At 63.5% G+C, this 27,610-nt stretch overlaps 1 protein-coding gene and 1 long non-coding RNA gene across 2 annotated transcripts in view; one reads left to right on the forward strand and one right to left on the reverse strand.

The window, feature by feature from the left end:
• The first annotated feature begins 15 nt into the window (after positions 1–15).
• Positions 16–8,304, forward strand: LOC144339686 (uncharacterized). The gene is made up of 2 exons (XR_013415001.1): positions 16–288; positions 4,428–8,304. It is a non-coding gene; the product is annotated as an uncharacterized LOC144339686 (long non-coding RNA).
• Positions 8,305–10,558: 2,254 nt separating this feature from the next.
• INTS1 (integrator complex subunit 1) overlaps positions 10,559–27,610 on the reverse strand; it is a 34,833-nt gene continuing 17,781 nt past the window's right edge. Inside the window, exons 22-48 of the mRNA XM_015133155.3 lie at positions 27,387–27,536; positions 26,372–26,551; positions 26,178–26,282; positions 25,173–25,340; positions 24,963–25,074; positions 23,657–23,818; positions 22,301–22,447; positions 21,798–21,896; positions 21,315–21,439; positions 20,479–20,733; positions 19,457–19,616; positions 19,098–19,238; positions 18,534–18,717; positions 18,331–18,454; positions 17,584–17,708; positions 17,358–17,445; positions 17,059–17,285; positions 16,776–16,899; positions 15,220–15,353; positions 14,670–14,862; positions 14,053–14,180; positions 13,635–13,747; positions 12,641–12,754; positions 11,851–11,921; positions 11,420–11,511; positions 11,150–11,259; positions 10,559–10,995 (exon numbers count right to left, since the gene is read on the reverse strand). Coding sequence (XP_014988641.3) covers positions 10,880–10,995; positions 11,150–11,259; positions 11,420–11,511; positions 11,851–11,921; positions 12,641–12,754; positions 13,635–13,747; positions 14,053–14,180; positions 14,670–14,862; positions 15,220–15,353; positions 16,776–16,899; positions 17,059–17,285; positions 17,358–17,445; positions 17,584–17,708; positions 18,331–18,454; positions 18,534–18,717; positions 19,098–19,238; positions 19,457–19,616; positions 20,479–20,733; positions 21,315–21,439; positions 21,798–21,896; positions 22,301–22,447; positions 23,657–23,818; positions 24,963–25,074; positions 25,173–25,340; positions 26,178–26,282; positions 26,372–26,551; positions 27,387–27,536 — 3,747 coding nt within the window. The 3' untranslated portion in view covers positions 10,559–10,879. The remainder of the gene's footprint in view (positions 10,996–11,149; positions 11,260–11,419; positions 11,512–11,850; positions 11,922–12,640; positions 12,755–13,634; positions 13,748–14,052; positions 14,181–14,669; positions 14,863–15,219; positions 15,354–16,775; positions 16,900–17,058; positions 17,286–17,357; positions 17,446–17,583; positions 17,709–18,330; positions 18,455–18,533; positions 18,718–19,097; positions 19,239–19,456; positions 19,617–20,478; positions 20,734–21,314; positions 21,440–21,797; positions 21,897–22,300; positions 22,448–23,656; positions 23,819–24,962; positions 25,075–25,172; positions 25,341–26,177; positions 26,283–26,371; positions 26,552–27,386; positions 27,537–27,610) is intronic.

Here is a 27,610-nt window from a genome sequence, read left to right on the forward strand (position 1 = left end):
CGGCCCCGGCATTGGCTCCCGCCCAGGCAGGCCTCACCTCCCAGCAGGCCCCGCCCCCACCCGCCTGGTCCTGCCTCCCGACAGGCCCCGTCCCCAGCCGCCGGGTCCTGCCTCCTGATGGGCCCCGTCCCCACGCCTTCTGGCCTCGACACAGGCACCCGCTCCAGGCAGGCCCCGACTCCTGACAGGCCTCGCCCCCAGCCTCCAGGTTTTGCCTCCTGATAGGCCCCGTCCCCACGCCGCCCGACCGCGGCACAGGCTCCAGCCCTGGGCAGGTCCCGCCTCTTGGTAAGTCCCGCCCCCACGCCGCCGGGTCCCGCCCCAGACAGGCCCCGCCCCCCGCCGCCTGACCCCTACCCAAGCCCCGCCCCGCCGCTGCTGGCCCAGACCTCCAACCGGGGAAGGGGTGCGGGCTGCTTGGTGGTCCTGGCGTTCTGGACCCCTGCGGAGACCTGGGATTTTCTTTCTTTTCGCCGCCCCACCTCCCACCACCATGAAGAAGAAGCAGGAAAGGCCAGTTGACAAATGTGGACACTGAGGCTCGAACAGCCCTGCCCTGTCTGGGGCCTCAGCCCTGGGAAGCCCGGCCTCCCGGGGAGCAGCAGGCGCCCTGTATGTCAGGGTTTCAAACGACGTCCGCATCTGGTTTCTCTTTCCAGGCCACTACATGCCAGCGGGGGTTCCAGGCAAGGCAGAGGTGAGGCCTGGGCATTGCCAGAGGAGAAACTGAGGTCAGGAAGGGGGCCATGGAGCCGGAGTTGCACAGCTGGCCTGTGCTTTCCTTCTGGGGGCCTGTGGGCAGGATCTATTCCTGGAGCAGGAGATTCCTCAGGCTGACCTGCAGGGTAGTTCCCAATTTTCCACTCTGAGATGTGACACAATAAGGAAAGTCCCTCTGGTGGGGCCTTAAATTATCCCAGACTGGCCCCTGGCCCTGTTCTCCTTGGGGAACCTTGTCTGTGGCCAGGACTGGACGAGGGCGGAATCACTGACACCAGCCATGTGAGGGGGCCCTACCCCGCTGGCTGTGGGGCCAGGGCTTGTCCGGGCAGGGCCTGCAGGAAGGAAGGTGTTTTCCCGCAGTAGCCCCTGGCAAGGAGTCAGGGCAGCTTCTCCGTGCCCCTTGGGAGAAGCAGAAACTGAGGTCTTCCAACCCCATCCATGCCACTGGTGCTGTTCCAGCTCTTTCTGAGGCTGGGCCCTGGTGAGACACCGTAGTATGCATGGCTGGCTGCCTGTCAGTGAGGTCTGTGTGTAGGTGGTGAGCTCCCCGTCACCAGGGGCATGCAAGCAGCTGCTAGGCAGAGAGCCCTTGTGGCCTGGGATTGTGGCTGGCCCTAACCACTGCTCCGCCACAGCCCCTGACCTGTGGATATCGTGCCAGGACAGCTGGAGCTGGTCCTGGCACCGGGTTTTCTTGACTCCTAGGGCGGCGGTTAGGAGAACCGGAAAAGCTGAAAAATAAGGGAAAGATCAAGAAGCAGAAGCAGCGGGGTAGTGGGAGGGGGGAGTTAGTGGGGGATGGGGGACATAGGGGTGGAGAGGCACTAGGGCCCAGGTCCCTTACAAGGAGTGGCATGGGAAGTGGCCTGAGTTTCACTTTCATCGTGAACTTTTACTGCTGCACGCTTAAAAAGCCATCTCACTGGTCACCCCGTGGCCCATCCTGCACGGCCCCCCTCTGGCACCAGTGAGCTGGGAGGCAGCATTTGTGGCATTTCCCCACCAGCACCTCACACAGCACGTCCCTCCAGGGTCCCCGAAGCCAGGAGCCAGGACACCCCCAAACAAATGGCCCCTTCTCCCCACTGCCCACGGCTGCCACCCTCCTATCCAGACCTGTCCCCCTACCTCTGCCCACAGGGCTGCCTCCTGCCCCTCTGGCCACCAGAGTCCACCCTCCCCAGCAGCCCGAGGGATCTTTCTAGAAGGCCTGACCAAGCTCTTCCCCTGCCAGGAGCCTCCCAGGCTGTCCTTCGAATAAAGTCCAGGTTGCTTATCAGACCTTCAGCAGGCTTATCACGCCGCATCTCCCCGGCCGCACCCAGCCACACTGACCCCAGAGCTTCGCGCCCGCACTGGCCCCCAGCACCCGCCCCTCCTCCTCGTCCTCCAAGACCCCCACCCTGAAGCCCCTCAGAGTCACCGAAGGCTCCCGGTGTCCCCATCTGTGCTCCCCAGGGCTGCCATGTGGACTCTGTCTGCACACGCCTCCCCCATCCAACACGGAGCCTCTGCCCGGGGAACCTGCTGCCTTCCGGCCTCACTGGGAAACTGCCTTCTCTTGGGCTCAGTTTCCTCATCTGCAAAGTGACATCATAGCCCCCTTCCACCAAGGATTACCCCATGACCAGGCACACAATAAATGCAGCATCATGTACCCAGGGGTGGGGAACAGGTAAGAGCGGTGTGAGCTCAACAGACCCCAGGACGGGGACCCAGATGGGGGCCCAGACTTCAGGCCCTTTAGAAATGATGATGACCTCAGCCTGAGACCAACAGAGAGACAGAAAAAGGGGAGAAAGAGAGAGGAGAGGAGAGAGAGAAGATGGAGCAAGAATCTCCCTAGGAAGGACCATGAACTGAGACCTGGAGGCTAAGTAGGAATCACTTTGTTGGAGAGGAAGGGGAAAGGGCAAAGGGAACAGGAGTTGCAAAGGCCCTGCGGCAGGAAGGAAGACTTGAAGGTAGGCTGGTGTCGCTGGTGCAGGGGACCAGGAGGAGGCGCGGGGGCTGCGGGAGGAAGGGGTGCAGGCAGCAGGGCCCAGCCAGGTCCCTACTCCAACCTTTGCCACCAATTTCCATGCCTACATTCTCATTTGATACTTAGCCACCCTTTAAAAGTGGCTCTGGGCCAGGTGTGGTGGCTCATGCCTGTAATCCCAGCATTTTGGGAGGCTAAGGTGGGAGGATCACCCAAGGTCAGGAATTTGAGACCATCCTGGCCAACATGGTGAAACCCCGTCTCTACTACAAAATTACCTGGGCGTGGTGGCACATGCCTGTAGTCCCAGCTACCTGGGCGGCTGAGGCAGGAGAATCGCTTGAATCCGGGAGGTGGAGGTTGCAGTGAGTTGAGATCGCACCACTGCACTCCAGCCTGGGTGACAAAGCGAGACTCTGTCCCCACCCTCCACCCCCTAAAAAACTGACTCTGGGCCAGGTGTGGTGGTTCATGCTTGTAGTCCCAGTTACTCAGGAGGTTGAGGCAGGAGGATCACTTGAGAACAGGAGGCTGCAGTGAGCTGTGATCACACCAGTGCACTCGAGCCTCGGTGACAGAGACATTAATGTGTGTGTGTGTGTACACACATACATATATGGGTGTGGGTTGGCTGTGGGTTTAAAACCCAAGATGGGCTGGGTGCAGGGGATCATGCCAGTAATCCCAACACTTTGGGAGGCTGAAATGGGAGGTTTGCTTGAGGCTAGGAGTTCAAGACCAGCCTGGGCAAAATAGCAAGACCCCACCTCGACAAAAAATACAAAAATATTAGTCGGGTGTGGTGGTGCACACCTATAGTCCCAGCTCTCTGGGAGGCTGAGGCAGGAGGATTGATGGAGGCTGAGAGGTCGAGGCTGCAGTGAGCTGTGATCATGTCACTGCACACCAGCCTGGGTGACAGAACAAGATCCTGTTTATGATCTATAAAATAGGTGGTTCTATTGATTCTGCAGCTCAAAAAACAGGTTCTGAGAGGAGAGGAGGAGAGGGGAGGGGAGAGGAGAGAAGAGGGAGGAGAGAAGGCCACCTGATTGGCCTGCCCTCTCAGGCAGCGGCCCTGACTCTGACACCAGGTGAGGTCCGGGAGAAGGTCAGCCCAGCTGGTGTCCTGCCTGCGTGGCCACCCTGGTCCAGGACAGGACTTCCAGACCAGATGACCTCAGTTTCCCCACTTCCAGCCTCCACGTGTTCTGACCCCCTCAAAGACATGGAGGCAGGGAGAAAGGGGTCTCTCAGCCCATCAGGGTGGCAGGGCCCATGCTGAGGACCGAGGGAAGACACGGCCCGAGGCATCGTTCATTTCAGTTCAAAATGTCCACCTGGGCTTGCATTAGCTTAGCTCCTGGAGGACGCGCTGGCTGCTGGGTCCGGAGGGGCTCCAGAGGTGGGGACTCGAGCACCACAGCTGGAGGGGTGGGGTGGGCTTATGAGGGGTTGACTCCTTCCACCAGTGTGGACTCAACCCTGAACGTCACCTGACCAAGGCTGCTGGGCCAAGCTAGAACGGAACTGGCTCCTTGAGTCCGGGAGGCGGGGGCGGTTTGGGAATGCAGAGGGCGTGAGAGAAAGAACCAAGGGAGGTGTCCTGGCTGAGGGGCGTTTCCCGCGGGACTTCTCAGAGCCTTCATCGCCTTATCTGCACCTCCTCTCCCCCGGCGAGAGGCCACACTACACAGTGGTTCCCAAACTGACTTGCCCACAGGACCCCTGCGGACGGTCGTGGGGGACCACGTCGGCCCCACTGCAGAGCGTGGAAGGGACGTCGCCCTCCTCCCCACCCCAGAGGCTGCTGTCAACCAACGGCATCCCTACGGCCCCCAGCAGGACAGGGAGCGGGAAGCTGTGACACCCCATTTTAAGGGGCCACCCATTAATTAATTAGGCTCCATGAATAATGCATGCCACCTTGGGTATATTAATAGCATATTTATATGGTGTGCTATGGGGAGTATACATTCTCATCTGAACACCTCACAAATAATTCACGACGCGGCTCCTTCCCCAGCCTCCAGGAGAGCCTGGCCGGTGCTGCGGCTGGGGCCACTGGGCTGCTTCCCACAGCCAAACTCTACGTTTCATTATAAATGGCTTTGCTGGGCATGTCGGTAACTCGTGCATTTCCATCCACTTTATTATTAATGGCTTTCCTGAACTGTAGCAGCCCGACGCCGTGCACAATGTGTTATAAATATTTGATCCGGCATCTATGGTCTGCCATTTATCATTTATAACGGGTTACAAAAACATTATAAAACATTTACTGCACATTTATAGATCATTCTCGACTACCACCACGATGTGTTATAAATACATTATTAATCCTTTCCACGCCATTTATAGGAATCCCTTGTAACAGGGCCCAGCCCCGCCCCACCACCTTCGAGGAGCACAGGGCTCGCACGGGGGCTGATGGGTGTCGCTGGGTGGCAGGACCGGGGCAGAGAAGCCAGCCTGCCTCTAAGTGCTGTGTGTCCTTGTCTGGATCATGGCACCTCTCTGTTCAGAGAAGAGAGAGAACAGCACAGATGCCTGGTCCTCGGCACCTGCTGTGTGTCACACAGGTTGTTCACTGCCCCCAAGTCTCAGGCAGTTTTTTGTTTTTATTTTTTTGAGACGGAGTCTCACTCTGTTGCCCAGGCTGGAATGCAGTGGCATGATCTTGGCTCATCGCGACCTCTGCCTCCCGGGTTTCAAGGGATTCTCCTGCCTTAGCCTCCCAAGTAGCTGGTATTACAGACATGCACCATCATGCCCAGCTCATTTTTGTATTTTTAGTAGAGACGGGGTTTCACTATGTTGGCCATGCTGGTCTCAAACTCCTGACCTCAAGTGATCCACCTGCCTCAGTCTCCCAAAGTGCTGGGATTACAGGCATGAGCCACCACACCCAGCCTTGTTTTTGTTTTCTGAGACGAAGTCTTTTTCTTTCACCCAGGATGGAGTGCAGTGGCGCTATCTTGGTGATCTCAACTCACTGCAGCCTCCGCTTCCCAGGTTCAAGCGATTCTCCCATGTCAGCATCCGAGTAGCTGGGATTACAGGCACACACCACCATTCCCGGCTAATTTTTGCATTTTTAGTAGAGACGGGGTTTTGCCATGTTGGCCAGGCTGGTCTTGAACTCCTGACTTCAGGTGTTCGAGGTGATCTGCCCACCTCGGCCTCCCCAGGTGCTGGGATTAGGCCTCCCCAAGTGCTACGATTATAGGCATGAGCCGCCACACCCGGTCTCAGGCATGACCTTGATGCCCATTTCACAGGTAAGGAATCAAGCTCAGAGAGGGGCAGCAATTTGTCCAAGGCCACAGTCCGGGTAGGGAGCTGGCGTCAGAACCCTGGGGTCGGTCCTGCCTTGTGTCACCCACCTGCCCGGGCCTGCAGCCACAGGCTATGGCCCACCTGACTGGACTCTGTGGACAGGGCCTCCAGGGTCCTGGCTGGAATGCTGACTGGGGATGAAAGAGGCCTAAAGGGTGTTTGGGATGCAGCAGCCCCTCCACCGTACCCCAGCTCTGGAGGCCTCCGGGCCCTGTGTCCCCAAGGACCCTGTGTCCCCCACAGCCGGGGCGCCACCAGTGGCCTGGTGTGCAGAGTACTGTGGTCAGTGCCGCCCTCACCAGGCCCCTGCGTTTTCCATCTTAGGGACGGCGCGTGGCCGCCTCCCGGCTCCCTCCCCTCCCAGGGCCCCAGTCTCCCTACTACAGGATGAGGGATGAGCGCCCGAGGAGCCCTGTGTGCCAGGCCTGCCCCCTGTGCCCCCTGAGGCTTACAGGCCTCTCCAGGCCTGACTCCACAGCAGGAGGGCACCAGTGAGAAAAGAGGGCTGTGGGTGCCGGCCCCTCCCCTCCACCTGCCCTGCTGGTGGTCAGCCAGAGCCCTGTGCCCCATTGCAAGTGGATGGGCCCAACTCCTCCCCACCGCTCCAGACCCACCCGCCATGCTGCCTTCCCCCAAGAGCCCTTCCTAACCCCCAGGCAGAGAGAGGGTGCCCACCACACCCTGGCACAGGCCTACTGGGGTCCAACCCTGGGTCCCCAGTGACCCCAGCAGGGCCTGGCATGGGGTGTCCTTTTGGGCCTGGCCCAGTGAGGGGGTTTGGAAAGAACTGGGATGTCTAGTTCTGCCTGCCCATGCTCCTCAGCTTCCTACAGGCCACCTCCCAGGACAGAAGGGGCCACTGTCCCTGGGGGAGGCCTCAGCCACACCCTCCTCTTCTGAAGCACCTGGAATGACCCCAACCACTGGCTAGGCCTGGGCCTAATTGGGTCAGGGGTCTGGGTTGCTCTGAGGAAGGGAGCTGGGGGAGGCCCAGGCCCCCCAAACAGCTCCTGCCCAGCACCCTACCTGCCACGTGACCTCGGGCCACTGTCTGGGCCTCCCAGGGTGAATGTGGGAGACACCTCATGGGGAGACCTGCACTCTTGCTGCCAAGGGCGCTCATCTCCCCGGTGCCCACACTCAGCCCTGTGGCCACCACCGTCTGGCCTGTTTGAAGGTCAGGGTCCATCCCCAGCCAGAGCTGAAACTGAAACCCGGAAGCACTTGTTCTGAGACTGAAGAAGCAGGTGAGCTTGTCACTATGGCATCCCCTGGCCCCGCCCCATCCCCACCTGGAGGAGTGAGCCCCGGACTGCCAGGAACCACCGGGAGGGGCTGGCACCCTGCCTGGCCTGGCTCGGACATGCTCCTGGAAGGAAGGGAACTGTGGGGTCTGGGCTGGACTCTCTGAGTCCTGGGGCCATCTGGGCTCCAGGGGTGACCCTAGACGAGGAGCTCAGTCACAGCCACGTGGGAAGGTGCTGATCCCAGATCCTCCGCTGTTCCAGAACAGACGGCCTGGGACCTGCCCGCAGCCACCCAGCAGCGGAGGGGTCCTACTGGGTGCCCCGCATGGCTGCTTCCCGAGGTCCCTGGGCCCAGTGGCCGTGGTGAGGAACTTGGGGAACCAGAGGGAGGCAGAGGCCAGGCGTGGATCATGGCCTGACCCAGGGCTCCCTGGTCCATCCCGCAGCCCCCTGTCCACCCTGGGGTGGGCACCATCATTCCAACACCCACACTTCTGCTCACACAGCCCCTGCCAGGCGCCTGCTGCAGGCAGAGATTCCAGTCTACTCATTTCTTTGTCCAGGAGCGGTCAGGTTTCCCTCCCAGCCATCTTCCCCATCTTGCCCAGCACAGATCGGAGAAGCCTCTCACCTCTGGGACACAGAACCTGCGGTCCACCCCCGCAGCCAAGGCCAGACACGCCCCCTGGGGTTCCCTCTATGGTGGGGACAGGCCCAGGCCACCCTCTAGAGATTATGGAAGCACTTGGCCAGGTGGGGGCTAAGTTTGCCCCACGGGTGCCACAATTTTGAGCCACCAAGTCCCTGAGCCCTGGGGTCAGCACCCTGGGGTGGGTGGGGTCTCGGGCACGCCTGGCACATCCTAGCCCCAGTCGGCACACACACCAGAGCCGATATCCCTAGCCTGAGCCCTTGCCACCTGCCAGGCCAGCTACTTCCCCCGGATGCCTCTGCTTAGCTTAACCTCCGCTGCCTCCTGGGTGGGAGTGAACACAGGCCCAGGCAGCAAGAGGCCCAGAGAGGGTCCCAGGCCTCAGGATCAGGGCCCCACCCTCAGCGCCCTCCCCATCCCCCTTCCCCGTGCCTGGTCCACGACCCCAGCCAATGTCCTGGGGCTCTACCTGTCACAGGCTGCTCTGAGCCAGACACAGGCACCCCCGTGAAGGGCCCAGGCTTGCACCCAGCTGGGACACACACACTGGCCTCCAGGCCTAGCAGCAGCATCCTTCCCTTTCCCTGTCCTCAACCCAGGCACTGGGTTCTGAGCCCACAGAGCTCGGACCTCACTCTCCCTCTCTGATCAGACCCTGAGGCAGGCAGGCCTTGGCTGGAGGGACGTCAGGAGAGCAGAGGACCAAAGGCTGGCGGGATGCAGGAGGCTCCGGACTGTGGGGTGTGGGAAGCCAGCCTTGAGGAGGTGCCTCAGGAGCCCATAGGGGGTGTAGCGTCAGGAAAGGGTGGGTCTGGCTGGAAGGGACACGGTGACGTGGCTCAGGTGCTGCACCTGGGGAGAAGGGTTGGGATCCCGAAGGTGCGGACTGGCAAAGGCCCCACATCCAGGACTGGGAGAGAGAGCCTGGCCCTCAGGAGGCTGGGGTTTGGGTGTGGGGCACACAGCAGGCACTGGGGGCCAGCGGGCTGGGTGGGCCCGTCCTCAGTCTCAGATGAGACTGGGTCGTGTCCCCACCAAGCCGTAACACGCTTCTGTCCTCTAAGACTCGGGTGGACACGGGCCCTGACCTTGACCCCTGAGCCCGCACAGCCTGCACACACCCACCCCCTATGAGGATGCCTCCCTACATCCACACCCTACCCCCGGGGCCGGGGAGGCATCCAAATCCCTGCCCTGCATCTGCTGAGCCTCCCGGGCCCCTTCCCACTGCACAAACCTCAGGCCCCGCTTCCGCTCAGCCCAGCCCCAGGGCCTCTGGGCCTCCCAGGTCCCACCCCGGGGCAGCCCATGGCTCCAGGGCCCTAGGGCTCAAATCTCAGCCCTGTCCCTTATCTGTGCAGAGGTAGGAGAGCCAGCAGCAGAGCAGAAAGGGCCTCATCCCACACCCAGGCTTGTGCTGGGCGCTCCTCACTGCTGTCCCTGTCCCTAATCCTAACACACACTCGGACCCAGGGCAGAGGTGCTGGCACCAGGGGCCTGAAGGCAAGGCACTAAGGGCAAGGGTGGAGGAGGATGGCCCCGCACAGCTGGGATGGAGGCTGCTCGGCGGCCCATAGGCCTCCAAGTCACTCCCAGAGCAGCCTCCCAGTCCCCTGGAGCCACAGGAGCCAGCTGCAGACAGGCATGTCTGGTGTTAGACCCGGCACTGGCTCACCCCACCCGCGACCTGGTCCCTGGACCTGTGCAGCCTGGAAGAGTCCGGGGAGGGTGGGCAGGAGGGCGCAGGGGCCTGGGCGGGCGCGCAGGCCAGGGGCTGGGCTGGGCTGGGAGGCTGTGGGCCTGGAGCCCGGCTGCCCCCTTGCTGGGTGCTGTCGCGGGGCATTCCCCAAGGCCACGGCATCACTAGAACCTTGAGGCCTCGCGCTACCTAGGCTTCGAGGAGGGCCTGGGTCAGCTTCTCAGCCACAGTGGCCCAGGCAGAGGGCGGCCGGGGCGGGGCTGACCTGGGGGGACTCATAGGGAACCGGGAGAGCACGGGTCCCATCTGTGTGCTGGGAAGACCCCACTACGGTGAGGACAGAGGGGTGGGCAGCTCTAACCCCAACCGGGCCAGCAAACGGGCCCCACACCAAGCTCCACCCTGCATGCACTAGGACCCTCCCAGACCCTCCCCTGTGAGCGGGTGCTGGGAAAGGCAGGACGAGCAGCATCGCCGGCTACTGGGACTCTTCCGGAATGGGACCCCCACTCAGCTCCCACAGGGGGACACCCACAGTTGAGGCTCTCAGGGCCTTGTTGATCCTTTTAGTGCAGGAGAGAGAGATCGGTCTGCAGGGCCAGTCCCCCACACAGCCTGACAAGGCTGGACTCACTCAACAGAGGCCGACCCCGTGAGCAGAGGACTCGAGGCCAGGCAGGGCCCAGGGCCGGCACCTGACGGGGAGACCGTGATGGTGGGGGCAGCCAAGCAGGCAGCGTCCCCTGACCCTCGACACCTGCGGGAACTGCTGGCCCAAGGGAGAGCCCGGCCTGGCCTTGGTCTCCACCTCCCAGGACCCTGCTCAACTCCCTGCGCTGCAGGGCTGGGGAGCCAAGGCCAGGGTCCTCGAGGCTCCAGCTGGCCAGAGGGTGACATGGGACACCAAAGAGGACACAGAGAGTTCAGATCGTTTCATTCAAAACCAGCCCAGGCCACGCCCGGTGGGATCCTGCACACGCTGGGCCACGCTGCCCACCACTCTGTTGCAGGGCTGTGGCCCGGAAGGTGAATGAGGGCTTGGTGGACGGCCCCCATGCCAGCAGCTGGCCCAGAGCCACCCCAGGGCTCGGAGTATTATTCCTGGGCCTGCCTGGCCTCGGAGCTCGGCGCCCTCACCTCCTCGGAGACCAGCAATGGTGGCGCTCCCTGGGCTTCGCCTTGAGGATCCCCAGGGATGGGACGAGCTGGGGCTTGGAAGGGGGTCGGCTGCCACAGGCTCACATCACGGCCTCCATATGCAGGATCCTCAGGGCCTCAGAGATCTGTGCGCTGGGGTCCATCTGGCCGTACATGCCCACCAGGAAGGCCCGGTGCAGCAGCACAGCCGCATGCTCTGTGGGGGAGACGGGGCCCCGCACGTCATGCTGACCACAAACACCCTGGCCGCAGTGACCAGACCTCGGGACTTGCAAGAGCCAGCTCTCAGAAGACGCGCCTCCGGCCTCCCCTGGGGCTGCCAGGGCCCCAGACGGGGGACCTGTCCTCACCTTGGCACAGGAGAGTGTACTCGGGCAGGTTCCTGAGGGCCGTTTGCACCACCTCAAAGTCCTGGCTGCCCAGGCAGTACATGAATGTGGGCAGGAAGTCAGCTGCGATGCTGAAAGAGCCACGCACTTCAGTGGGCACCTCCGCCCTGTGCCCACGCCAGACCCCCACCCAACAGGGCGAGCCTGGTCTGGCCACCAGGTGGGTCAAGCAGTGACCTGGTTTAGCAGGGCCCGGTGGAGGCGGCGGACGGAGGCCGGCCGTGGTCTCACCTGGGGCTGTTCTGGATGGAGCGCAGGGCCAGGCTGAAGGCCAGGTTGCGGCAAGACTCCTCGGCCGAGCTCATCAGCCGCTGCAGGTTGGTCTGACCGGGGAAAAGGTGGGAGGTGTGTGACTGGGGGGTCCAGCCCCCATCGAGGCCCCTTCACCTCTTGGTCTCTTGATGGCTGATGGCAATGGCAGGGACCCTAGGCTCCTATCCAAAAGGCAGGACGCATCCGCCATCGGCCAGTCCCAGCCCAGGGCTAAAGGTGGGCCTGCCCTGGCAGCCTGTGAATGCCTGGGCTGGGGCCCCACCCGAAGCCCGGCCTCAGAGGACTCCCTGGGGCTCAGGGCGAGCACACCCTGTTGGGGGCAGTGGCCCTGCTGAGGTTCTCCAAGGGATCAGCTCCTCCCAGCTCTCCCTCAGCCCCATCCAGCTCACCGAGAAGAAGCCCAGGATCTCGGGTCTCCGCCGGGACATCTCGTCTATGTCACTTAGAACCTCCAGCAGATCTAACACAGAGAGAGGGCCAGGCCGGAGCTGAAGGGCCCAAGCAGACCTCTGCCCACCCCAGCCCAGCCAGCCACCCAGAGGGGGCAAGGCCCCGAGCACCACAGGACAGAAATCACGGGAAAGCATGAGCCCAGTGATACCCGCAGCAGTGAAGCCTCCAAGCTCCGCAAATGCCCGCCCCTGCCCCCAAGCTCTGCAAATGCCCGTGCCTGCCCCCAAGCTCCGCAAATGCCCATCCCTGCCCCCAAGCTCCGCAAATGCCCGCCCCTGACCCTACTCGTGGTCTCCAAGGAAAGAGATTGACCCCTTGCGGCAGCCCCACATCCAGGGTGCTCTTAGCATCAAGTGGCCCCACGGCCCAACTCCACCTGGGCCACCCAGTCTTGGCTCTTCTCTGAAGGCGGCCACCAGTCCTGCCTACCCGCTGGTCCTGCCCACCTGCCTGACCTCTTCCTGCCACACTCCCACCCCCTCAGGGTGCTCCCCTGCCTTTTGCTGTGTCTGAAGCAGAGCAGCACCCTCCAGCTCCCCTGGGCCCCTGAGTTTCTAAGGCCCTCTCTGGGGTGCTCCCTAACGTGAGGAACGGCCCACCCACCCACAGCCCAGCGTGGGCCGTGCTCACGCCCCAGTCAGTGCCGGGAGAGCTGCTGGTTGCTACCCGCAGCCACATGGGACCCAGGGCACCGACCTCGAGTGGGTGAAGCAGGGCTCGACTTACCCTCCACCGTTTGGCCCCGGGAAAGCCGCTTCATGTAGGGGGCCATCTCGGCAGCGGTCAGAGGGGTGAACAGGGAGACGCTGACCAGGGGCAAGGAGCCGGCTGAGCTCTCCTCTGGAAGACAGTGGCAGTGCTGCAGGAGGGCGGGAGCGGCAGGACGTGCCACACTGAAGCACCAGGGCCTGCCCTCCCGACAGCACAGTGGCCACTGTCCAGGCTCCCAAGGTGGCAGCACACAGCAGCGCTCCACAAACAGGGTAGAGCCAGGAGCCGGGAGCCCCCTTTGGATCCGACGCATGCACCTCTGCGAGTCTCTCCCTGCTGTTTCTCGAAATGTGGGCCATGACCCACTGGGCACAAGGCAGGATGGCCCCTTGGGACCCGGGCCTGGCACTCTTCCGGCGGCACAGGAGAGACGTGCTGCGGTGCCGTGTCACCTCAGGCAGGGAAGGACGGGAGTGAAAAGCCAATGACGAGCCCTGCCCAGTAGGACCAGGGGAGGCTTCCTGGGGAGGGACACCTGGGACAAGCGCTGGTGGGTGGTAGATGTGCCAGGAGCAGAGGCAATGTGCCGGGGGTGTGGCAATGTGCCGGGGGCGGGGCAATGTGCCAGGGGCGGAGGCGATGTGGCAGGGGTAGGGGTGATGTGCCGGGGGCGGGGGCGATGCGCCGGGGGAGGGGGCGACGCGCCGGGGGTGGGGGCGACGTGCCGCCTGGAGGCGACATGCCGGGGGACGGGGGCGACGTGCCAGGGGTGGAGGTGATGTGCCGGGTGGGGCGATGTGCCGGGCAGGTGTGCTGATGCTCTGTCAGGCACCAGTCAGCACTTCGTCCCCGTGAGGTGGGCCAGGGGCCAGCCAGTCAGCAAGGTCCCGGCTCACAAAGCCCCATCAGGACGCCTCAGACGGCCCAGGGCTGGCTGTGCGGCCGGGAAAACCAGGCCCCCAGGACTGTTCCACAGCTGCTTCCAGCAGCCCCTGCCAGCCCCACTCACCCTCGCCCTCTTCGTCCAGGCCTCGGTCGGTCCTGTCGTCCCTGCTGGGCAGACTGAGCCCTGCAAGGAGGGATTTCAGCATCACCAGGTCACTGTTGTCGAAGGACAGGTCGCTAGGGAGAGAAGATGCTTTCATCTGGGAGGAAGACGCTGGCGGGTGGAAGGCTGGGTCAGGGGAGGCCCAGGCGGGGAGGCCACGTGTGCATGGAACAGGACAGAGAGCTGCAGGGGTGGGTGTGGACAGCTCCGGCGCAGGGTGGAGCGGCCTCTGCCCCCTGGGATGAGCACCACGCACAGCAGCCCTCTCCTGCCTCAGGAGCCGCAGATCTGACATGACCCAGTCTCCCCGAGAACACCCTCCAGACCCTGCTGGACCTGGCCAGAGGCCCGAGGCTTCCCTGCAGCCCGTGGCACTCACTGGAGCGGGTCAGCGTGCTTCTGAAGGAAGGAAACGGCTGCCGCGGCGTTGTAGGTGATGTACTTATGGATGAACTGCACAAACTTGTTGATGAAGGCAGCTAGGTGGCGGGAGGACTTCCTATAATTCTGCAAAGCAAAAGCGGCACCCTCGAGCTGCTCTGCCCTGCTGGGCCAAAACACAGCCTGTGCTCCCATCTGTTCCCAGAGCCTCAGGGCACGGACTCCACAGCCAACGAGCCCCCAGCCAATGAGCCCCCTCTGCCAATCACTGTGGTGTCACGGGCCCGAGGGTGGCCAGTGTGGCCTGTCAGGGTGTGGACACAGCCGTCTGGGGCACATGCCCAGATCGATGAGGGGCTCGAGGTGGCACAAGCGACACGCAGAGAGCAGCACGGAGGGTCTGGGCTGGGCTTCTGCAGGACGTGGGACCCCCAGGCACACGAGGGGCAGCAGGCAGGGGCTTCCCAGGGTGGGAGCTGGTCCCCAGGGCAGGTGGCCTGGCCTGGGCCTTGGTTGCAGGGGTCCTTCCAGTCCCTCCCCGGGTGGAGGCGGCAGGCCTGGGCCAGGGCAGAGGGAGTGGAAGGGAGCACGGGGGCAGGCGGCGGGAGTACACACCAGCAGCAGGCGGATGAAGGACAGCAGGCAGTCCCACAGCGCCCCCTGGTGCTCGCTGCGGAACACGTGTGGCTGCAGCAGCTCCAGCAGGCCCAGCACGTGCAGGAAGCAGCTCAGGTGGTTCTGCTGCCGGAACTCCTGGAAGTTGAGGTGGGTACGGCCGTGCAGGAGCGCCGCGATCATGGGCAGGTGCCTGCGGGCGCAGTGAGGGCCCAGTCAGCCCCGGCCAGCCGGCTCACGTGGCACATGTCCCGAGGAAGGCCCCACTGACTGCCCCGGGAGCCAGACCCTGGGCTGCCCACCCCGACTCCCACACCACCCCCCGCCCTAGGAGGTGGGGATGACATTGCCCCTCTCTGGGGCCCACCCAGCTCCTCCCACCTGAGGCCCAGCTCAGGGCTCTGACTTCCCTCCGTCAACCTCAGCCCATGGGAAACATGCTTTTTGTTTTTTGTTTGAAATGGAGTTTCGCTCTTGTTGCTCAGGCTGGAGAGCCGCAGAGCCCTGGTTAAACCAGCGTCTGGTGAGGGCAGCGCTTCTGAGGCAGCACCTGAGCAGCAGTAGTGGGTGCGCCACTGCCAGCTTCCGGCAGGCCATGCTGGCGTCTGCCCCTCGGTTCTCCGACGCCCGGGAGTCGCTGGTGTCCGCCAGGAGCGTGATGAAGCGGTGGATGAGTCCATCCAGCTGCAGGGAGGGGCCTTCTGAGGCTGGGGCCGCTGGCTCCCCTCACTTGCCCGCCCACACTCAGCCTGGCCGCCAGCTGTGGCAGCGATCCACCACATGGCATGCCATGAGCAGAGGAACTGGCTCCTTAAGGCTTCCATGAGCACCTCAGGAGGGCAGGTAGGCCACAGCCAGCCTCTGGGAAAACCCCACACAGAATAAAACCAAAGCTCAACACCAAATGATACAAAGCGGGAAACAAGCCAAAACTGCACATCGGCCAGGCGGGTGCGGTGGCTCATGCACGTCATCCCAGCACTCTGTGAGGCCGAGGCAGGAAGATCACCAGAGCCCACGAGTTCAGACCAGCCTGGGCAACATGGCGAGACCCCGTCTCTGTTTTTAAAAATACAAAAAGATGGCCGGGCGCAGTGGCTCACGCCTGTAATCCCAGCACTTTGGGAGGCCGAGACGGGTGGATCACGAGGTCAGGAGATCGAGACCATCCTGGCTAACACAGTGAAACCCCGTCTCTAATAAAAAATACAAAAAAACTAGCCGGGCGAGGTGGCGGGCGCCTGTAGTCCCAGCTACTCGGGAGGCTGAGGCAGGAGAATGGCGTAAACCCGGGAGGTGGAGCTTGCAGGAAGCTGAGATCCAGCCACTGCACTCCAGCCTGGGCGACAGAGAGAGACTCCCGTCTCAAAAAAAAAAAAAATTAACTGGGTGTGGTGGCACATGCCTGTGGTCCCAGCTACTCGGGAGGCTGAGGTGGGAGGATCACTTGAGCACGGGAGGTTGAGGCTGCAGTGAGCTATGATGGTGCCGCTGCACTCCAGCCTTGGCAGCAGACACCCTGCCTCAAAAACTCCCTGCAAAACTGCACATCAAGTATGATTTCAACATATAAAACAACTTATAAGTGAAAAAAATCACAGGCAGAAATGATTAGAGAAAGTCAGCTGCCCTCTGTGATACCAGCAGAAGACAGGCTGCGGGTTCCAGCCAGTGGCGGGGAAGCGGGCACGAGAGGCCCAGCCCTGCCCCCAGGGTGACTGGAGAGGAGCGGACGCAGCCGTCCACCAAGACCCATGCACGAGTCCCCAGCAGCTGTCACTGCCCCAAACTGAACGTGACTCCACATCCACCAGCAGGTGAGCAGATAAACCAACGGTCCATCCACACGATGGCAGGCCGCTCAGCGCCCATGACACCACGACTCTCCAGACTCTGCTGGATGGCGCCCCGCGAGCGAAGCGCCTGCAGGCCCCCTCGGTATAAAACTCAATGCAGACAAACCCACAGGGCCACAGGGCAGCACAGACCGGGAAGGGACAAGAGGTGAAGCTGGTGATGGCCACACAAACTGGGGCCTCTGCCCTCCCTCCCTGCCCGGCCAGGGCACCTGGGACGGCGCAGGGAGCGGCAGAGTGGTGCCCTCACCTTGCAGATGCTGCTGCTGGCAGCTCCTTCGCTGTGCAGCAGGACCTCAGGCACGGGCACCCGCAGCTCCGGCCGCTGTAGGTAGAGCTGCAGGAGGAGGTCTCGGCAGCGCCTGCCCAGCACACTGGAAGAGATGGAGCAGGGCTCACCAGGCGGACGGGGCCCCAGTGACAGGGGTGGGAGGACGGGACCAGGCGTGATGGGGAACCACCCGGGGCTGGGCTTCGACCCCCTCCATGGGGCTCACTCCCAGGCAGCATCTGGGGCCAGGGGGCCTGAGCACCTGTCTCCCCACTGCTGGATGCAGCCTGACAGGTGCTCCGTCACCTTCCTGACACCCTCATCATCCCCACGGCAGCAGCTGAGCAGCAGGGGCAGCCGGGCCTGGATGAGGCTGCAGGCGGCCGCGTCCCCATCCTGGCTCCGCGTCTCTGCCTCGGCCAGGATCAGCTCCACCAGGCTTATGAGCTCCGGACCCTGCACCCGCAGCACTAGCTCCTCCCGCCGCTTCTGTAACAGGCATCTGCATCAGTCCCGGAGCGCCATGCCCTCTCCCGGATGGGCCACCCTCCCAAGACCTGCCTGCGGGGTGCGCTGGTCCCGCCCCTGCCAGATGCGAGGAACGTGGATGCAGGCCCAGAGGAAGTCCAGAGAGGCGGAGGGGTCGAACCTGTGGGGAGGCACGGGTTCCACTGAGCATGAGGTGTCTCGTCTCAGCACGGGAGATACCAGTCAGAGATGGCGCTGGGAGAGTTCTGGCAAAGGCCAGTGTGCACGTGGCCCGGGTCAGGGACATGGAGGCGCCCACCTCTGCTCCCGGCTCTTGCCCAGCAGGACTCGGATGCACTGGTGCAGCGTGGGCCAGCTGGACTGATGCGTGAAGAGGGTCAGGAGGTAGGGGCGGAACGAGGGCACCTGGGCCTGACCTTTGCCCTGGGGAGGGAGAAAGAAGCCCAGATGGCCTCACCAGGGCCAATGGCAGACTCTGCTGAGGTCAGCTGATGGTTTCCCCAATGAGCCGCTCAGAGAGCCGAGGCCTGGGGTGCTGCCGGTGACACCGGCCCCGTCATGTGGTGCTGGAGGGCCCCTCCTGGTGGCTGTGCAGCATCTCCCCACCTCTTCCCATGGGAGCCATGCCACAGAGTGGAGGTGCCCAGGGCTCCGTGCAGCCTCTCTGGTGAGGTCATCCCTCCCCTGCGGGGGACCTGGGGAGCCCAGCACCTGCCCTCCCTTCTCCTGGCCACAGCCCCATTCCCTTTGGGAAGACGGAGGCCCCTACACAATCTACAGGGTTTGGCGTGGCCAACCCTACCCCGTTCACCCGCCCCGTCCCCACATCTGGCTGGTCCACAGGCGACTGTGACCCTGGCCTGGGCTCTGCTGGGGCCAACAGGGGACCCTGCCCTTCCTCTGGGTTGCTACAGGACATGGCCTGAGAGCGGGGGGGCTACTGGGGCCCCTGCAAGGCTCGCCCAGGCCAAGGCTGCTGCACTGCAGGTCAGGAAGAGCCCTAGACCCCAGGTGAGTCCCCGTGCTGAAGCTGGATGCCACCCACCTTCCTCCGGGAGAAGAGCAGCCTGTGCTGCAGGTCGGGGCAGCTGCTGACCACCTCGGGGTCCAGCATCTCCAGCCAGTCCACCAGGAGGCCTGACGAGGGCCCCAGCCGCACGGCCTCCAGGCTGCAGGGAGAAGGTGGCTCAGGGAGGAGCTGGTGCCGCCTGCCCGCCTGCCCCGGCCGTGTGCAGCACCCCAGCTCACCCGCCGCCATCCGCATCCAGCTTCCCTGCAGCCAGGGGCTCCTCCTCCTGCAGCAGCAGGGAGCTCACCACCACCACGGGCTTACAGCCCGGAAACGGGGAGGCAGCGTCCGTAGTGGCAGAGAAGAGCGCAGTCAGCAGCTCCTCCAGGTGGGGGGACCTCACCTCCATCAGCCCCTGGAGGACTGTGCAAGGGACAGATAAATATGTGGGTCACGCCCAGGTCGGGGGGGCTGCCGAGTGGGTGTGGGCTAGCCAGGGTGGGATGTGGGGTGACCGTGTGTGGAACACAACAGGAGAGCCCAGCCAGGGCCAGACAGTGCAGCTGGGGCCGGGGCTCACTTTGCTGGGTGCAGCAGTGATCGGGGGGCCCACCAAGGAGGAAGCTCCAACTCATTCTCAAGAGGCCCCGCCCTCGGCCATCTGAGAGGGAACCTCTGTGGGCACTTTCTGAGGACAGTGCTGAGCAGCCACTGTCCGTCCCCCACTAGACAGCAAGAAGCAGCCGCAGGCTTGGGTCTTCCCAAGGCCCCAGCGGCCCGAGGGGACTGGGCCAGGAAGGCACCTTTGCTGATCAGCTCAGGCTCCACGCTGCACTGCTCCCCAGACCTCAGGGTGGCGACGACGGCACGCACAGTGGAGCTAACCACCTCCAGGTCCTGACGGAAGGCCAGGGCATCGGCCAGGCGCAGGAGCCCCCCTCGCACTGTGGGAGATCTGTGTGAGTGCCCTGTGGCTCCGCCCTCACCCCTATTGGTATGCCCCGTCCAGGGAGGCCCCACGGTAGAAGAGCTCCCCTGGGTCCACGCGGGCACCCCCCCACAAGCCACTCCCCGGGCCTCGGGGTGCCAGGCAGCTTGGCCACTCTGTGTGAGCCCCCATCCAGTGCCCCCCAGCTGTCTGCCAGTCTGGCACGGTCCTCACCATCGCTGAGCCTGCGCCCGGCCGAGGCCTGGCCAGCGAGCATCCTGAGCTGTGCCCGCAGGGGCCCGCCCTCCACACCAGGGCTGTCCAACCACTGCAGCATCTGCAGGAGCACCTTCAGGAAGAGTGAGGAGAAGCCGGTGTCCTGCGGCACACAGCGCTGCGGGGACAAAGTGGCATGTGGCTACCCTGGCAGATGACACACAAGGACCCGGCACCCAAGGCCCAGACCGGGGCTGTGAGGCTGCTGACACCTGCCGCGACCGGCACCTGGGGCCTGAGCCAACCTCATCCCACCTCCTGCCTGAAACGGTGCCTCTCCTGCACAGGCCCAGATGACCTCGCAGAGACCCTTTCAAAACCCCCAGTTGGTGAGGGCTCCCATGTGGTTCAAGGGAAAAAATAAACACACACGAAAGTAAAACACAGTCCCAGGCACCAGCAGACAGGGAAAGCAAGGCAGGGGCGCCGCATCTGGGTGGTGGGGCGCGAACAGGCGGACGCCGCACTGCCCCACCTCCCGTCCTAGGGGAATGTTCACTGAAGAAAGGGGACCCTGCCGCCGCTCCCTGGGGCACTGTCCTTTTTTGCTTAGAAACCGAGACCCAAGGCCGGGCGCGGTGGCTCAAGCCTGTAATCCCAGCACTTTGGGAGGCCGAGACGGGCGGATCACGAGGTCAGGAGATCGAGACCATCCTGGCTAACACGGTGAAACCCCGTCTCTACTAAAAAATACAAAAAACTAGCCGGGCGAGGTGGTGGGCGCCTGTAGTCCCAGCTACTCGGGAGGCTGAGGCAGGAGAATGGCGTAAATCCGGGAGGCGGAGCTTGCAGTGATCTGAGATCCGGCCACTGCACTCCAGCCCGGACGACAGAGCCAGACTCCGTCTCAAAAAAAAAAAAAAAAGAAACCGAGACCCAAGACCCACACAGGAGCAGTCACGACACCCAGGCCATCCTGCGGAAGGCAGAGCCCTCACTGCCTTCCTTCCTCCTCCCACCCGAGGCCCACACCCGGGCACCTGGTACTGGCAGAGCTGGCGCATCAGCGGGCAGGCCAGGAAGTGGCTGCGGTGCATGGACATCACCAGGGCGCCGCCGTGTGGGGAGCTGAGCAGGGTGGCGAGGGCCTGCAGGACACGCACCGTGATGCCCGGCACCTCAGGGTTGCCCTGGATGACACGGGCCAGCTCCTGGCCCAGGGCCTGCTGCAGCGCGAGGGCCACGGGGCGGGGACTGGAGCTCTGCCACCGAGGGTCTGGGCTGAGCGGGAAGATCTGGAACAGGGCAGGCCGGTGTCAGGAGGAAGCAGAGGAAGAGGAGCACAGCGAAGAGGCTGAGTGCCCGGTGGGTGCAGCTTCATGCCAGAACCGCGTCCCATCAACTCCTTGTTCATTTGTGGCCCCCGCCTTGTGGCCTGAGGGGCCCAGGGCCCTTGAGACCTGTGATGGGGAGCAGTGAGGGACCCCAACACCCAGCAGCTGCCCCAGAGGACGAAGGTGTCCAGAGCCTGCCCAGGGCCCACCAGGCTCCCCATCAGGAGGTGGTGAGGCCTGCAGGATCCCCAGCTCCAACAGCCAGACCTCGGGTGAGACCTGCAACTTTGGCTTCTGCATATATCAAACTGGATGCCCCGTGCAGAGGGGCGTGCAAGGACGGCAGGGGGGAGGCAGGGTGACCCCCTTCCCCAATGCTGGCCTAAGCCTCCATCTGAGGGCATGGGAGTGTTACGTGAAAGCAATGTGCCAGGGTCAGGCGGCCACGCATGTCAAGGCCGCTGTGCATGTGAGGCGGCAGGGGAGGCTGTACACAGGAAGAGGGGCTGCAGGTAGAGACCCACGCGCAGCAGCATCGCTACCTGGAGGAACACGCCAGCCAGGTCGTCCTCAGGGCCCAGCACCCGGAGCTGGGTCCCCGCCCGAATCCGGCCCTGGCCTGTGGGCTGCTCCGGGCTGCTCTTTGGTTTGGGTGCCTCTGTGCTGTCTGCAGAGACAGGAGAACCATCAGCGGCTGGACACTTCCTGACTGGCTTCCAGCGGCAGAAACTGTGCAAGACACGGTCAGCCCTGCCTGGGGACCGTCACCCAGGAGGAAGAGCTCAGACCTGGGCTCCATGCTCCCCAAGGACCCCAGGGACCTCGCTCAGGACCACAGGGATCTCAGACTCAACGAGAACCCACATGCTGGCCAGAGGCAAACGCTGACCAAAGACCGGCCGAGAGCCTCTGTGGGGGCCCCTCTCAGGTGACATGAGCAAGTGTGCACTGCACTGTATGGTTACGCAGGTCCCGTCTCCCTCCCCAGGCTGGGTCTCTGTGTGGGCCCCGTCCCTCCCCAGTACCTCGGCGGGGCGGCAGGGAGGCCGTGAGCAGGGAGTGGAAAGTCTGGCCTCCGGAGGCGCCTCGCTCATGCTGGACCTCCACCAGGTGGGCCATGTAATCTGCAAACAGCAGCAGGGTCACGCCTGGGCGCGGCCAGGGGTCAGGGGCAGGTCCTCCCCTCTCTACAGACACCAGAGTTGGGGACACCCCCACGGTCTCCAACACTTCCCAAGGACTTCAGAAGCTGGGCAGGCTCAGTGAGCATCGAGGCCCCAACAGTCCCTCCAACCTCAGAACAGGCCCGGCAGGGTGTCTGGCCCCAGGGTTGGGGCAGGCCCAGGCCTCGGCTCCCTTCTGCCTGTGCCAGCCTTGCTGGCCCACAGCTCTAAGCCTGGCTTCGAGTGCCACCCACACCCAGCTGACCTCGGATCACCCACCCGCTCGCACCCAGGCCCCAAAAGCCTGGCCGGGCTGGGGCTCGGTCAGCGTGTGCGGCCCACTCCACAGGTCCCTGACGTCTTACTTTTGTCCATGATGTTCTGCTCCAGTGTCTGGGGGTCGTGGGCCACCGCCTGGTCCAGGAACTGGAGGAGTTTGCTCATGCTGGACACAGGGATGCCAAAGGACTGCACGAACAGCAGCAGCTGCTGCGGCTCCAGGTCCTGCAGGGCTGAGAGTGCACGTGCTCTGTAACGCCACCTCAGACCTGGGCAACAGGCACTTGGGACCCCACCCGAGACCTGGGGCTGCCTGTGTGCAGTGACCCCACCCACCCGAGACCCTGGGCCACACGTGCTCAGTGACCCCACCCAAGACCCACAGCGGTGCACACTCTGCAGCCCCACCCGAGACCTGGGGCCGAACAAGGGGACAGCAGTTCAGGACCGCCTTGCGCCCTGGATGGCAGCTGTGTGGGCCCCATCCCCGGGGGTGGGTGGACGCACCAGAGGGCCTATGGTGGCACGGCACAGTACACCTCCCGAACTGCACACAGGGCGCCGTGACTATCTCCTCTCAATGCTCAGGATGGCGCTCTTACCCTGAAGCCATCGACGGCTCCCGCGGGCACACAATAGCCTAGACCCCTTGGCAGTCAGGGGCTTCCTGAGCCAGCCCCACTTACTCACCAAGCTGCCTCCCATGGCTCCTCACTGACCAGGAACCAGCCCTACTGACCTACGTGGGCCCAGGCCCCACGCTCATCCCCTGCTGGGGTCCCCGGCTGCAGCTTCAACCCCCAAATCCTTCAGGGACCAACCCAGAGGCCCCACCACTTCCCCTCCTCCCCTCCAACCCCAGACCACTTTCTCATCTTTCCGCAAGCCCCGTTTCTCACTCTAGGCCCCTGAGCCTGACAGTAAGACCCTCCCAGACGGGGCCAGCACAGGCTGCTCTAGGTCTCCTCCCAGGGTCCAGCACAGCTTGCTGTGGCCAGGACATATGATCTGCAGGATCCCGAGGCCACCTGGCCAGTCTTCTCCTCTGCCACGGCCGGAGACCGTCCAGGCCCACGAGGAGCAGGTGAGGGGCCTGGGACCCTCCTGAGTCAGCAGCCCCCGCCCAAGCCCAGCCTGCGTCGTACCAGCATCCACCAGGCCAAACACCTCAGAGCGGAGGAGCAGGCGAGGGGCCCGGGACCCGAGTCAGCAGCCCGCCCCGAGCCCAGCCTGGGCCGTACCGGCGTCCACCAGGCAGAGCACCTCAGAGCGGAGGAGCAGGTGAGAGGCCCGGGACCCCCGAGTCAGCGGTCTGCCCCCCAGCCCAGCCTGGGCCGTACCGGCGTCCATGAGGCGGAGCACCTCAGAGCCGAGGAGCAGGTGAGAGGTCCGGGACCCCCAAGTCAGCAGCCCCCACCACTCAAGCCCAGCCTGGGCCGTACCGGCATCCACCAGACGGAGCACCTCAGAACGGATCATGCGCAGCTTCAGCCAGTCCGGAAGCAGCAGCGCCTCCTCCGACGTGTCCACCAGGAAGGCGGTGGGCAGCGGCTTCTCCTCTGGAAACCAGATGTCCAGCAGTGCCTGGAACTCGCTGTCGTCGGCTTCAGGAAGGACAATGGGTGAGCAGCCTTCAGACCCGCCGGGAGCCCAGCCCCAAGCACAGCTGGTGCCAAGGCTAGAGGCACCTCCTCTCCCAAGGGGGAAACTGAGGCTTGGGAGGGGCACGGGGCTCCCGTGCTAGAGTACTTGCTATTCACGGATGCTCTGCATAGGTGCACGCATTTGATCCTCACAGACACTGCAGGACGGCAACCAGTATCACCGCCATTTTGTCTTGGCCAAGCGGACATGTGCATGTCTCTGTCCAGCCTCTGCCCTCGAGGCTTTGCTTGGCTGAACCAGGTCCCATCCAGCTCTCTGGCTCCACAAAGCCAATGGGAAACCCCACAGACCCAGGGCCACACAGGGCCAGCTTCCCCTGCTGCCCTTCCCAAGGGTGACACCTATGACTGCATCTGCCTCCCAATAGTGCTCACCTCCCTGGCACAGCTCGCCCACATCCACCTGACCTCTGCAAGGGGGTTCACCACCCTGGCACAGCCTGCCCACATCCACCCGACCTCTACAAGCGGGTTCACCACCCTGGCACAGCCCGCTCACGTCCATCCAAACCCCAGCAAGGGGGTTCTGCCCCCTTCCCCCACTGGCAGACACAATGGGGTGAACGTGGGAGCAGTTCCTGGTGTCAACCAAGAACAAAGCGGAAGGCTGCGGCCACAGAGGGCATGGCTGGGTGGGCGCCGGATTCCCAACACTGCGCTGGCCGGAGCGTCCTCAGGGTCACATGCCCGGGCCCTGGGGAGAGGACCCGCTTGCCTGGCAGCCTCATGTCGCACCTCCACACAGTGAAACCCTGAGTTTGCCGCCTCCCAGGCACCGCAGGCCTACACAGATAGGCTGGGGCAGTGAGGACTCTGACTGCAGGCTACACCAGGCCCTTCAGCTCAGGGCTCTCCAGGCTGGGAGGTCACACCACGCGGGGATCTCCCACGTGTCCACCAAGTGCTCAGAGACACGCGGGACGGGCTGCAGCCTCCTCTTTAGGAGAGAAGCTAGGACACAGGGTGAAAGGGCCGGAGGGCTTCCCGCCCAGAAGCAAGGCAAGGATGTGGAAGCCGCTGGGTGTGGTCAGGGCCATGGCCCGCCTGGCACGAAGCTGCCCTCTCAGTGCCCGTGGCGGCTCACCTCGAGGCGGGCCCAGCGTCAGCAGGATGACCATGGCGTGGACCACGAGGATGTGCATGGTGGCCGTCTCCCCGCTGCTCCAGCGCAGGAAGACCTGGTCCTGAGACTCCGACTGCGGGAAAGGAGGCGGAGTCAGGGCCGTGAGGTTCGGGGACCCTGGGCCAGCGCCAAGGGCACCAAGTCGGCACCGAATGCGCTGCGCGGCCTCACCCAGCTGTAGACCTCCTCGCCCTCCTTGCTCTGCCGCATGCGCCTCACGTAGCGTGAGAAGATGGACAGCAGAGCGCTCAGCACGGCGTCCGACGCAGCACTCGGGGAGAGCTTGGAGAAGAGGTGGGACATGATGGTGGAGCGCTCCACGACCAGCCGGGCCACGTCCTGGTGTGTGGACAGGGGGGCGTCAGAGGCTCCAAGACAGCTCGGCTCTCCGGCCAGCTGGGGCGGCCTTATCGCAGGCACGTCCTCACTGGGATCTTAGGCAGGGCCCACGGCACCAGCACCAGCACCGCAGACCCTCACTCTGCCACAGGCCTCCAGGGGAGACGACCAGAGCTGGGTCGGACTCTCCAGGCGGGAGGGAGGACACGACTCTCACGGCCAAGGACAATGAATGACCAGGCCCTGAAGGCAGACACTGCTGCCCTCTGCCCGGCAGCCACCATCTGTTCACCCATCGCTCATTCCCCAAGGACTCGGGCCACGAACTTTCACTAGGTCACAGCGCAGGTTGGGGACAGAGGACAGCAGTGCAAAGTTGGAAGACGCCCAGCGGAGAAGGACAGCACCCAGGAGAGAAGACAGGAGTCAGCGCCACACATGTAAGCCAGAGATGCTGAGGACAGCGGGCAGGTGCCCAGCGACCTGGGCCCACAGCCCAAACCCTCCTGGTGTGAGCAAGAGGGCTGATGGCTCAGATTCCACCCTGCTGTGAACAAGGCACCCTCATCCCTGTGACTTCGCACCCTCAGGGACTAGGGAGAAAGGCTCCAGGGAGTGAGTGGTGACTAAGGAAGAGACACAGGTGGCCACAGGGTCACAGAGGCCCCAGCACAGCAGCCGTGACAGCCCTCCCACCCTCAATGCTTCCCTGAGGCCCAAGAAGCCGCCAGCCCAGGGCACTGCACCACTGGCCCCATACCCTCCCCAGGGCGGGGTCTCTGTGCTGCCCCCGTCCCCTCCCCAGGGCCACTCTGCTGGCTGGCTCTGCTGCCTCACCAGGGCCAGGTCGCTGTGCTGGGCCTGCTCCTCCACAGGCGTGTGCTGGGACAGGTAGATCAGGTAGGCGCTGATGGTCTGGGGGTCGGTCTCCATATGGATTGCCTGGAGGGGAGGGTGGTCTGAGCAGCTACCCGGGGCAGGGCTGTGGCCCTCTCATCCCCGCCCACCGCGGCCCTGGTCAGCGCCCTCACCTGCTGCAGGGCCAGGGCTGTGGTGCTCCTGACGCTGTCGAAGAGAGGCAGGCGGGGCAGGTCCCGCAGCAGCCACTGGTAGCCCTGCAGCACATCTGTGTCCCCCACATCCTCCTCCATGGGGGGCTCCTTCTCCTCCCCGTCCCGCAGGCTGCCCTCCGAAAGCACGAGCGACAAACCCTGTGGCAGACACGCGTGAGCTGGGCCGGCTTCAGCAGTGTGGGCAGGGTCTCAGCCCAGCCCTGGGAGCACACGGCGGTGCCCTCAGAGCCCCGAGGAGAATGTGGCGCTTGCTTCCCAGGGGAGGCCACAGGGAAAAGGGAAAAATGAGACTGAGCTCTTTCTGTTAAACGCTTCTGTTCACGTTCGTGAAGCCACTCTGGACCCTCCCGTCCCCAGCAGGAAAGGAACAACAGGCAGGTGGCGGGGTCCGCCTTCACGTTTCACCAGCGCATCCCTCCTACGCGGGCAAGGAACTTAAAAATACAGTCGGGGTGAACTGAACACTCATTTTATTTTTACTTTCACTTTTTAAGACAGGGTCTCATTCTGTTGCCCAGGCTGGAGTGCAGTGGTGTGATCACAGCTCATTGCAGCCTCAACCTCCTGGGCTCAAGTGATTCTCCCATCTTAGCCTCCCAGTGGCTGGGACCACGGGTGCATGCCGCCACATCCAGATAATTTTTTTCATCTTTTATTTTTTGTAGAGATGGGTCTCACTGTGTTGCCCAGCCTGGTCTCACACTCCTAGGCTCAAGTGATACTACTGCCTCGGCTTCCAGGGTAGCTGGGAACACAGGCACACACTACCACACCCAGCTAATTTTTTCATTTTTTGTAGAGATGGGGTCTCCCTGTGTTGCCCAGGCTGGTCTCAAACTCCTGGACTCAAGGATGCTCCCACCTTGGCCTCCCAAAGTGCTGGGATTACAGGCCTGAGCCACCGTGCCTGGTCCCCAGCCTACTCATTTTAAACATGAAGAACGTGTGCAGGAAGACCCGCCCACCACCTCACCTTCATGGCCAGCACACGGGAGGCCACCTGGGAGGAGCCGAGGCGCCGCAGGAAGTAGTCCAGCACCTCACAAGTTGTCTGCTCATCAGCCTTCGGGCCCAACAGCAGGTCCTGCAGGCGGCCCAGCAGCTGCCGCTGCTTCTGCTGCCTCTGTGGGGAGGAGGGTGCTCTCAGGGGTGCAAGTGACAGAACAGGCAGATGGGATGTGGGGTGTGGGGCGGGTG

The sequence above is a fragment of the Macaca mulatta genome, chromosome 3, assembly GCF_049350105.2.
Source record: "Macaca mulatta isolate MMU2019108-1 chromosome 3, T2T-MMU8v2.0, whole genome shotgun sequence".
NCBI classification, from domain to species: domain Eukaryota; kingdom Metazoa; phylum Chordata; class Mammalia; order Primates; family Cercopithecidae; genus Macaca; species Macaca mulatta.